This window comes from Schistocerca piceifrons, chromosome 1 (genome assembly GCF_021461385.2).
Source record: "Schistocerca piceifrons isolate TAMUIC-IGC-003096 chromosome 1, iqSchPice1.1, whole genome shotgun sequence".
NCBI classification, from domain to species: Eukaryota; Metazoa; Arthropoda; class Insecta; order Orthoptera; family Acrididae; genus Schistocerca; species Schistocerca piceifrons.
The window spans coordinates 401,470,666-401,483,339 of NC_060138.1; the positions used below are offsets into that span (position 1 = coordinate 401,470,666).

General features: G+C 38.8%; 1 protein-coding gene across 1 annotated transcript in view; it reads right to left on the reverse strand.

Moving 5' to 3' along the window:
• The window catches only part of LOC124788499 (28S ribosomal protein S18a, mitochondrial), a 65,432-nt gene that overhangs the window by 13,001 nt on the left and 39,757 nt on the right, over positions 1-12,674 (reverse strand). The window contains exon 3 of the mRNA XM_047255771.1: positions 1,154-1,277. Coding sequence (XP_047111727.1) covers positions 1,154-1,277 — 124 coding nt within the window. The remainder of the gene's footprint in view (positions 1-1,153; positions 1,278-12,674) is intronic.

Here is a 12,674-nt window from a genome sequence, read left to right on the forward strand (position 1 = left end):
TGGCTACTTTGCCTAATTGATATCAGATATTCTCCAAAAAATCAGCAGGTTTGTTATGAAGGAATCTATCTGTTCTAATACAGACTAAATACTGAATAAACTGTACTGATCCTAATTTCCTAGCCTGCCCTTGTCACAGGACACAACTGTGGAAGAAAATGCTTTGACTTTGTAGGATTCAACACCAAATTTTCTTTTTCCAGTTACTGAGGTATCAGTTTTACATGGCCATCATCTGGAACAAGTAATTATCTTCATTTGCAAGGTATAACACTATCTATACAGATGTCAACCAGTTACAGTATGTCAAACTGGCTCAACTGTCGCTGTTCAGAGTCCTGATGCCCCAAAAGGGAAGGTGTCTGCTCTTTTGCTCATATAGATCAGCAACTACTCAGGAATTGACCATGTGAGACACACGTTGTCAGGGGCTATAGGTGAGTGTGTTAAAATTGATCTCATCCCATCAGATTGACTACACCATTGGTTCTTTGGCAGGAGTAGTAGAGTACATGGAGGGAATGGGTAGGTGATGTCCTTTCCAAACAACTGGCAAAAATATGATGGAGAAAAAAAAAAGCTGAATCAAACCTGAAAGTGGGTTTGACTTTATTTTGCTGAAAAGGCGATGGAAGAAAGCATAGGGATCCATTCGTGTCAAAATCTAAGAAGCAGCCAAGTCAGCATCAAGACTTCACATGACACTCAGAGTCTGAAAAGAGAAGAGAGAGAGAGAGAGAGAGAGAGAGAGAGAGAGAGAGAGAGAGAGAGAGAGAGAGAGAGAGAGAGAGGAGGGGGGGGGGGGGGGCAGCACAGGGAAGGGAGGGAAAACTGTTGCAATGGCTCAGGGCCCCACACTTGCTACGCACACCCCAAGGGTCTTTGGCCTTGTGGGAACATTCCTTTATAAGAAAATTACAGAACACAATGGAGACTAACAATTGTAACTATTACTATGTACAGCTTTTTCACTTTATACATTGTAGTGTCTCTGTACTAAGGATGTCTGCTTAGATGTAAGACAGGGTCTGAAGCACATAATTCACTAGGTGAAATAAATAAACATATGAAACTAAATTAAACCATAGAACTAATATGATATAGATTTTATTTTGTACCAGTGGACATTTAACTACACACAAAGTTACTTTACCTGCTTTTTGTGCCATTGCAACCAAAATGCTGACTTTCCGCTGTTGCTTTTTACAAAGGCCTGTAATCCTCCTTGGCAGCATGCAGCCATCAGATCTTAGAAACTGATTCAGAATCAGTACATCCTACATTTGATGAAATAAAAGATTAGCATCAAAAGCATTTTAAAAAACATATCATCATCATCATCATCATCATCATGGCGACTACTACACTGGTTCGTAGCTTTACTTTCATTATTAAAATAATGTCTTAAGACAGAAAGTACAGCATCATGAATTATTCTGTGTAGTACTATATGATACCAAACTACACAAACTCCACCAACAACTGTATTAGCTCACATCAAAACAAAATATATAAAAATACAAATGATAAAATTATTTGCATCAACCATCTAGTTTCTACAGTAATCTTCAGTTACAATGAATTACTTATTCACACACTGCAAACAAAAAATGAAAGTGAGTGTCGAAGAACATCGATTTTTGCATTTATAAACTACTGTTACAGAGCATGATTTATAACACACAGAATAAATTCCAAAATCTGAAGTAGTGATTTTAATTAATGTCAAGGACTGCAACTTAAATCAGCAAACAGATTTGTCAGTAACAAGTTTGAGCACTCCTTTGATCCTTGTCTATGCATTATATTTTCCCGAATGGATGTTTTAAAAGCAACATCATCCAGGAGTATGAATGACATTCTTACTGCAACTAAAATTTCCACAAAATTGCATCTCTCCTGTATTCAAACAGTATTCATGGTACTTTAACTCACAAATTCAATGATGGCTGCACCAAACACATTACTTGTTCCGTACACCTCACTGAAGTTTTATATTAGTGAAGCAGATTTTTTCTCTGCACTAGTTGGTTATCACAGACAGAGCCTCAATTATGGCACACTTTGGTATAATAATTGTGACCCCTGTGCAATTTTCAGGGGAAGATAACTTGAGCTAATCAAATAAATTTCAAAATTGGATCAATATGTTTTCTTCCAGAATGAGATAAAAATCATCTGGAGTATATCACAATTAGAACAATTTTACAATGGTACTGAGGGCACCGATGGTCTAAAGCAATGCTTCACCCAGATACCACCTCATCTCCTCAGAATTTTGTTTATTTGGGATAATCAAGGTGACAAGAATAAGTGCACAGACTATATGTTGATGCAGGTATGGAGTGGACTATATGTGAGGATGAGAGCCCTCAACATCCTTTAACTACATTTGTCCTTTGCCCCCTCCCCCTTTCCTTTCCTTTCAGTCCCAAACAGGATCCTTTGACATTATTATACTTTTGTTTTTACTTCAGTAACACCCTTCCCATTCACAGAATTCTTTTCCTCAAGTGCAAGTAACTTTTTTTCCACTTCCAGGTAAACAAAGTTGTTCTTATGAATGTGTTTCTAAGCAACATTTTGAGCCCAGTAGAGGTATCTTTGAAAAAGGGGTTGGGTTGCAAAAGGTGGAGTAATTTTATTTTCAAGCATGTTTTATGTATTACCACTCTCGTGAAAAATTCAATTTTTTAGACGTTCTACTGCCCACGTGTTATTTACCATCTTGAAAAAATTGCCAAGAAATGGCACTTTTTCCGTTTTACCTTAGTAACTCATTTCCAGTGCATTTTAGACAAAATATAATTTTCAAGAGTGGAAATCTACTGCGAGTTTCATACACAACATGTTGGAAAATTCTGAACAGCTACTGAGATGTGAGGTTGTGAAAATCTGGAAAAAGTCAAGAAATCACAAACAATTAGATAAGTCAGTAGTTTTGCATTAGTAACTTCTTTATTTATTTATTTATTTTTCATGCAGTTTCGTGCATGCTGCAGAACAACCAATGTTGTACAGGATTTAATTTCCTTCAAGAGTAAAACAAAATATTTGTAATTACTCGCTATTCACGCTGAGAAATGTTGAATTAACAGTGAAAGTGGACTCTAAACTGAAAATACCACCCTCAGCCAAAAATAGTATTCCTGAAAGTAGTATCATCTTTAGGCTCTAATTTATGCACTTTATACATGTACTTCATTAGATTCATCTGATTTCTGGGAATTAAGTACTTCTGAGAAAAAAATTTCAATGCTTTTATATTTACTTATATGTCAGCAAAATACAGTTTAAAAATACATCTTATTTCATTTCAATTGTTGACCCACTGTTGACAATTTCTTCCTCTTCCCTCACTCTCCCCCCTCTCCAGCATTCTCACTTTCCACTGGACAGCACTTTGAGTATTGAAGAGTTTCTATCCATTACTATTTAATTTCCATGATAGAAGGTTGTACACATGGAAAAATCCTGGAGATGCTAGAAGATATCAGGTAGATTATATAATGGCAAGAGAGATTTGTAAGGCATTTCCAGGGGCAGATGTGGACTGACCACAATCTATTGGTTATGAACTGTAGATTAAAACTGAAGAAACTGCAAAAAGGTGCGAATTTATGGAGATGGGACCTGGATAAACTGACTAAACCAGAGGTTGTACAGAGTTTCAGGGAGAGCATAAGGAAGCAATTCACAGGAATGGGGAAAAGAAATACAGTAGAAGAAGAATGGGTAGCTCTGAGGGACGAAGTAGTGAAGGCAGCAGAGAATCAAGTAGGTAAAAAGACGAGGGCTGGTAGAAATCCTTGGGTAACAGAAGAAATATTGAATTTAATTGATGAAAGGAGAAAATATAAAAATGCAGTAAATGAAGCAGGCAAAAAGGAATACAAATGTCTCAAAAATGAGATTGACAGGAAGTGCAAAATGGCTAAGCAGGCATGGCTAGAGGACAAATGTAAGGATGTTGAGGCTTATCTCACTAGGGGTAAGATAGATACTGCCTACAGGAAAATTAAAGAGATCTTTGGAGAAAAGAGAGCCACTTGTATGAATATCAAGAGCTCAGACGGAAACCCAGTTCTAAGCAAAGAAGGGAAAGCAGAAAGGTGGAAGGAGTATATAGAGGGTTTATACAAGGGCGATGTACTTGAGGACAATATTATGGAAATGGAAGAGGAGGTAGATGATGATGATGATGAAATGGGAGATACGATACTGCGTGCAGAGTTTGACAGAGCAATGAAAGGTCTGAGTTGAAACAAGTTGTAAATAGCCTTTCGCTCCCTATATCCAACCCCTGCTACCTTTAGAATTTGAAAGAGAATATTCCAGTCAACATTGTCAAAAGCTTTCTCTAAGTCTGCAAATGCTAGAAATGTAGGTTTGCCTTTCCTTAATCTTTCTTCTAAGGTAAGTCGTAAGGTCAGTATTGCCTCACGTGTTCCAACATTTCTACGGAATCCAAACTGATCTTCCCCGAGAACGGATTCTACCAGTTTTTCCATTCATCTGTAAAGAATTCGCGTTAGTATTTTGCAGCTGTGACTTATTAAACTGATAGTTCGGTAATTTTCACATCTGTCAACACCTGCTTTCTTTGGGATTGGAATTATTATATTCTTCTTGAAGTCTGTGGGTATTTCGCCTGTCTCATACATCTTGCTCACCAGATGGTAGAGTTTTGTCATGACTGGCTCTCCCAAGGCCATCAGTAGTTCTAATGGAATGTTGTCTACTCCCGGGGCCTTGTTTCGACTCAGGTCTTTCAGTGCTCTGTCAAACTCTTCACGCAGTATCTTATATCCCATTTCATCTTCATCTACATCCTCTTCCATTTCCATAATATTGTCCTCAAGTACATCGCCCTTGTATAAACCCTCTATATACTCCTCCCACCATTCTGCCTTTCCTTCTTTGCTTAGAACTGGGTTGCCATCTGAGCTCTTGATATTCATACAAGTGGTTCTCTTCTCTCCAAAGGTGTCTAATTTTCCTGTAGGCAGTATCTATCTTACCCCTAGTGAGACAAGCCTCTACATCCTTACATTTGTCCTCTAGCCATCCCGGCTTAGCCATTTTGCACTTCCTGTCGATCTTATTTTTGAGACGTTTGTATTCCTTTTTGCCTGCTTCATTTACTGCATTTTTATATTTTCTCCTTTCATCAATTAAATTCAATACTTCTTCTGTTACCCAAGGATTTCTATTAGCCCTCGTCTTTTTACCTACTTGATCCTCTGCTGCCTTCACTACTACATCCCATTCTTCTTCTACTGTATTTCTTTCCCCCATTCCTGTCAATCCATGTAAGCTATATATACACACAAAGCCAAAGGTAAAGGTAAAGTAACGAGTTGTTTTGTAACAGAGATAGCGGGCGGACGTATGATTATATACGTCATACCAGTTTTGTTTAAAAAATGTGTATTTCAAGTGCACATTAAAAGTGTTAGAAAAAATTATTAGGAAAGTAAACTTTTATTGGTATATTCACATTGACCACACCTGTCTGTTCATAATTTCGCCCGTGCCGAGAATCCTGCATCAGGAGGTTCGGAGCACACAAGAGGAATATGCACGAGTAAAGGAGGAGCAATCCTGCATTGACACTGTTATAATCAGGACTATGCGCAATGGAATTAATGTGAAGCAGTAGGTAACTCAAAATATGAATATTGAACTTAATGTATTGACAATGAAAGTTTGCTGATATTAGTACCAGTTAAAGTTCATCCAGGATATGTATACAGGTTTATAAATTACCTTCCAATTTCTTTCAACTATTCTTTCGAATCAATTTTTTTTCAATTATTCAAACAACAATTTTTAATCAGTTTCCATTATACGCCCACCCACATAACTGCCACAGTTCAATGACGACCGTGACAGGACTGCGCCGAGTGAAATACGAACAGACCTTTCAATTGTTGAGATAAAAGGTTCATATTATTGTTACGAGAAACTAATGGAATTTTCGTTGTATTTGTTACATGTCTGTGAGATTTGGAATCACAAAAATATTGAAGGAGCTAATTAAAATTAAATTCTGCCTACAAACGAGACATGCCAGGAATGCCTATTTCAGCAGTAAAGGTAGGAAGCTGCTACGCTGTATGCTTATGTGACCGAACTTGGCGCCGTCTCTCTGGCAGCAGATAATCTCTTTTCCTTCCAATTGATATCCTTTACGGAAAGTGCATTTCTACAGAAGAGACGAAAATTTGTGTAAAGTCATCGTTAAATTGCAAGATAAGTCACCAAATTCTGTAAGACTGTGTCAAATAATAATCAGGTTCATTAGTGAATACACAGCTAAATCTATCTTAATTGGAAACTACCGATAAAGACAGTTTCATTTTTTGGAGGAAAAAAAAAAATAAAAAAATAAAAAGGGAATTTCAAGAAAATGTAACAATAGCTTAAGGGTACAGGACAACAGTTTACACACCAAAATCAGGCATTTAACAATTTCAAGAATAGCATTAGTCAACAGTTCAGTGAGGTGAGCAAAATACACACACTGAATTATCGGCCGAACTATCCGGAGAGTTGACAGAGCTAGGAAAACAACTAAAACAAGAAATAATTATCGACATGTTCCGCAATATAAATACATTAATGGAAAAAGTGTCATCCATAGATGATAAACAGGAACAACTTGCAGTTACAAAACCTTAGTGAAGAATATTCTCAAATTCAAGAGATGCAACCCCAAGTGGAAGCATCCGTGAAAATTGTGACGTATGCAGTTAGTGAGCTGCAAGACTTGTGCAGAAACTTACTTACAGAAGTACAAAAGTTAAGTCTAAGAGTAGACCAGTTAAGTTTTAGAGTCAAAATTTGCCCGAAGACAGACGGATAAGATATGTAAATGAAGTAACTGAAAAAGCTGAAGCTGGGGTGCTGGATAATGGCAGCACCCTTGCTGAAACGGCAGTGTCAGAGTTCAAACTTTATGTAGATACTATAGGAGAAGCTCTAAAAGAGAAAGAAAGTCAAATTCTAGCTAAAATAGATTCAGGTTTAAAGGAAGCAGAGGAAAGGTTACCAGGCAGTATTGCTAAAACTACTGACATTCCAAAACAACACTTGACAGAAAACAAACCCATGCTTTTAGAGAAGTTAGATACTTTCACTGGTTATCCACGGTATGTGGCTAGCCAGTCGAAGGAAAACAGCCAATGTTGCAGAATGCAAAAACACTTGCCGGCAGTTGTGCCTGTCGAGTAAGCGCAGTTGCCATGTGCTACATGAGAAGCGAACACAAACACGGCTGTCACTGACGGCGCAGTGTGTTTGTCAACATTACTTACAGACGAAGCATTGCTTAGGCATTGACAATTTCTGGTATTTATATCCGAAGGAAAAAGAACACACCCCATGGTCTTCATCAGAGCATTTTGTAATGTTTTACCTTGTACCTGGACCTAAGCCCAGAAAATTAGATTTATCATTCCCTACATACAAGGTGACGTTCTGCTATTGGCCACGGCCATGGCAGAAAGTTGTCACTACCATGAACAGTTTGAGGGAGCCTTTCTGTATAAATATTGGTCTAAGGCCCTACAAGAGAGGCTCAGACATGAAATATTCAAACCAGCTCCACTCAATAGCAAACATGGAAGCCAAAGGAGCTATTTTCAAAATTTTTTGAATAAAACCAGATACTGGACGAACCTGGTATCTCCAATAGATGCGCTGAAAATTTTAAAGAGCTGTCTTCCTGCCAACGTTAGGGAAAAACTCATTACCATTCCGGAACATGACACTGAATATTTTTTATCTGTACTGGACTCAATACAACTGATATACAAAGAGAGACCAGTACAACCCAAGCCTGTTAATACGGAGACAGTGCCACAGAGATTTACAGATCAACAAAGGAACAACAAATTCTTAGTATAACACAGATGGCAACCTTGCCCCACACAGACCTATAGGAACGGTAACGGTAATCACAACAGCAATGGATAAAGCTGTAAATTCAATGTCGGGTATAAAAGAAATGGACAAAAATTTAACAACTATCACAGGCAAGTAGCATATGGTCAGCCTGTACAATATGTACAGACACAAGCTACCGGCAATAATCAGCCAATCACATGGCAAACACAAAACAATACCAGACAGCCGAATAATCCACAGACAGTGGAATATGGCCAGCAAAGTAACACACACATGCCAAATAACACGCAAATCAAAGAGAATTTCAGGTGAGAGCCTCACAGGGTACTAATTGGCGTAATCAAACACCAACAGTCCATATAGTTGAAGTTACGCCTAACCCACATATCAATGCCACCGCGATGCCGGAAAACTAACTGGTCACGGTAGGCCCCCCATTCTGTGACCTGGGAGGATAGTGGGGGCACGAGCTTGACCGACACTTGCTTTATCAGATACAATCAAGTAGTGATGTGAAAAAAGATTTATATCAAAGTAAAGAGGATACACAGAAAAACAACAAGGGTAAGGTACAAGCTACTATCAAAGCCAAAATGTTTGACCTTGATGTACCCATTGTGCTTGATGGAGGTGCTACGACTAATTTGATGTTGCAGGGATTCTTTCAAGACCTGACGAAATGTGGACATATACCCACACTGCCAGTGTAAAATTGCTAGGTACAAACTGCCACTGGTTAGAAATCAAAAGGAGTCAAAATACAAGCCTTAATTACCATCCAATTAGGACAGTTTTCTGTATGATGCAATTTTTTGATAGCAGTGAAATTAATAGTTGATTGTTTAATCGGTATGGATACATTTAGGACATACCAGTACAAATTGATATAGGAAAGGGCCAATGTCATTTCACTGTAAATAACTATTTTTAACAGGCCTAATTAGGGGATGTAAAACTGAAGTTATTTATGACTTTGAGGTTCAATTGGTAAATCCCATCATTATGTTTGTCAACACATACAATAAACAACAGTTTGCAGCAGAAGAGGTAAACATCAGCACAATAAACACAAAGGTACATGAATCAAAGTGCTTGTCTCATTGCTTATATACATGTATTTGAAGAAAGGCCAGGTATCATTAAGATTTTGTGTACAGAATGGACGTGTATCGCCTTCATATGTGGAGGCAGGAACTTCGAATTACAAATATTACCGTTTGGATTGAATATGTTACTCCTTTCTTACAAGCTGTTAACGGCATTCCCCATACATCAACTGGGTTTACACCAAATGAGCTGATGTTCAATTGCAAATAAGTAGACAAGTGGGAAAAACCTTTGCCCAAGATACCGATACTGGAATTATCACTGGAGGATAAAATATGACAAGCAGTAATCAATCTTGAAACCTGAGCTAAAAACAGGAAAGGAATTTATGACAAAGCTGAAACGTACAACACAATTTTACAGAGGATGTGAGGTGTTGCTTAGAACACATCTCAAATCCACAAAAACTGGAAACTGAACCATAAGAGGCAATTACTATACACTGGCCCATACATAATTACTGAAATCCCCCACCCGGGAGCAAACAAATTGGCACACATGAACACATGTAAAGACAATGGCCTGTACCCGCACAAAGACTTGAGAACGTTTACATACTGAAGAATGGCTGTATACCCCCTAAGTTGTATATATGTATAATAATATAAGATCTAGGATGCAGGAAAGTCACATTCCAGAATTTATGCTGTTAGTTGATAAGAAAAATTTTTGTTTTTATTTTTCTTATATGTCAAATGTGTAAGCGATAAGGTAAGTTGTTTTAACAAGGAAGAATTTTACTTTTCTGTGTCTAGTGACAACGATACTCTAAATAAAATGCTCCGCCTTGCGTTTAGCCCAGTTGTAAACAAATAAATGAACTTGTGAAACATACAGTAGTGCGCAATGCAATACATAACTCGCCGCGATGTAAAGTGGTAGCAGAGCGAGCCAGCACATGCACACTTGGGAGCAAGCTAGTCAACAAACCGCAAGGACCTGCTCATGCAGGCACACAGGCACAGCTGGAAGTGTTGGAGTGCCCAAAACAAACAAACCTAATGAGCTACAGCCTGCATTAGCATTTGTAAGGCCTATTGAATAAACAGAGACATAGAAAGTTAAGGGAGAGTCTATACTACAACTACGACAACGACTATCTACACAATACACATACAAAGATAAGCTAAGGGATTATATACACAGGAAAGGGACACTAAACTATGACATATTTACTTAAGTTAAGCTATGCTACGCTACTATATACATTGTATATATGTATGTACAATATTTAAAAATTGAAGTATAGAAAGTGCACGCACTAATTGTACTTCATGGACCAGAGACGTCTTGCTGCAGGTAAAGAACCAAGTACAGAATAAGTGACAAACTGAATAAGAAGTCACACTAAGCCAGTAATAAACTTTATCTTTCAGATTTATATGGTAAGTAGAGACGCACACATGACATTAAATAAATTTTGTGATAGTCATCCTATGGTATTACGTGTGAAATTTTCCAAATGAGTTTGAAAATGACACATGTGAACACTGAAGTACTGCTTTGCTAGCAGAGTGTTAGATCAACACGAATTAAATTGATATGAGGTTTTAAAAGGTTTTATTGTTTACTGACAGGAAGGAAAACCACAATTTATATGGATAATAGAGCATTAACATTCCAGATCAATACTGAATCATTACACGAAGGTTAATGGGGTTTCTTCAGTAATCTGATTTCAAAATGTGCTATGTGGAAGGTAGTAAAAATATAATACCTGATGTTTTATCAACGCTGCCACACTCTTTTTACAAGAGCAACCACTATAGATGTAGGAGGAAAGGAGTTCCACTTATATTTTATAAAATCACAGTGAACAATCTTACACAAAAACTATCTGAGACCATTATGGAGGAACAAGCTATGGACCAATATTTGGAAGGTATACTAAAGGCCAAAAAGAAAAAGGGGAATAAAATGTTCTCAGGTTCCCAGCCGCATCAATTCGAATAAAATCCTCGAGCTTTCGATGGCCATCTCCGCCATCGTTGTCAGGAGTTCACCGACTGCCGGGGCTGCTACGGTTTCTTGCTTATACAGGCGTGATGACATCATCAGCAGCCAATCAGATTGATCCAATGTGGCGTGCACACGTACGTCGACCCAAGCAGCTAGCAGAGCTATTACCTGTGGCAGCACCGGCGACGCCAGGGGCAGGTGCCACGTTTGAAACTGTTGCTCCTGTGTCGTGCATCTGTCTTTGCTTTCTTTTGATGTCCAATGCCCGTCCCCATGCCATGCTGAGTATATAGTATGTATCATTGGTCTCTGTTGAAATTGTTGTTGTTTAAATGAATCTCTGCCGCTTCCTTTATAACATAGTCCCAATATGTAGACGCATGAGCCAACACTTTTGTATTTTCAAACTGTGCTTTATGTCCATTTTTTCTAGGGAATGCTCCGCTATGGCCGACTTGTGAAGCTCCCTTTGTTTTATATGGCGCTTGTGCTCAGTACAACACTCAGCAATCGTGCTAATTGTTTGTCCAATATAGATGCTGCCACATTCACAGGGTACACCATACACACCGAACATTTTAAGAGCAATGTCATCTTTGACAGGGCGCAACATACCTTGTATTTTGGGGGCGGGCCGAAACACTGGTCCTAGCCCATGTTTCTGCAGCAGACATCCTAACTTACTGCTAGTTGCTCCACAGTATGGCAGGAATACAGTCGTGTTTGGCCTCTTCTACTGATTCACCAGGTGTCTTTCGTTGGCGGCCCTTAAAAAGCGTTTGCGATTTCTCTTTGGCTGTATCCATTTTCCCTGAAAACACATTTTAAGTTCTGCAATTCAGACTGTAGGTGGTCATCGTCAGAGATAAACTTGGCTCTATGAACCAATGTGTTCAGGACAGCTTTCTTGTGTACAGGGTGGTGGAAACTATTTGCTTTCAAGTACCGATCAGTCTGTGTTGGTTTCCGGTACACTGAATGACCAAGCTGGCCTCCTGCTTTCCGCTCAACCAAAACATCCAAGAATGGTAGCTTGGCGTGCATCTCCATCTCGACAGTAAATTTAATGTTGGGATGGATACCATCCATATGATCGATGAACTGCTGTAGCGTATCTTCACCATGACGCCATATCAGGAAAGTGTCATCAACGTATCGCAGAAAGCAAGATGGCTGTAATGTTGCAGTTTGCAGAGCCTGCACCTGAAAGTGCTCCATGAAGAAATTTGCGACTGCTGCAGACAGTGGTGATCCCATGGCTGTGCCGTCCATCATCCCGCAATATTCATCACAGTACAAAAAGTACATTGTCGTTAGGACGTGATGGAACAACTTAATGATTCCAGATGGAAAATGTTGGGCCAAAAGGTTGAGCGTATCCTGTATTGGCACCGTCGTAAAAAGTAACAATGTCCAGGCTAACCATTAGGTCGTTTGGGCCTATCTTCATTCTCTTGAGTGTCTCAACAAATTTCTGTGATTTGACAACATGGTGTTCGCAATGCTAATAATCCTGCCAGATGTTTAGCAAGTCTGTGGGTGGGTGAACTGATTGCACTAACAATGGGCCTCAGAGGAACACTTTCCTTGTGTATCTTTGGTAATCCACAAAGCCTGGGAGGTCTGGCGGCACGAGGCATTAATTTCTTCACCACTTCATCTGGTAAGCCAGAATCCTTCAGTAACTTCCCTGTCTT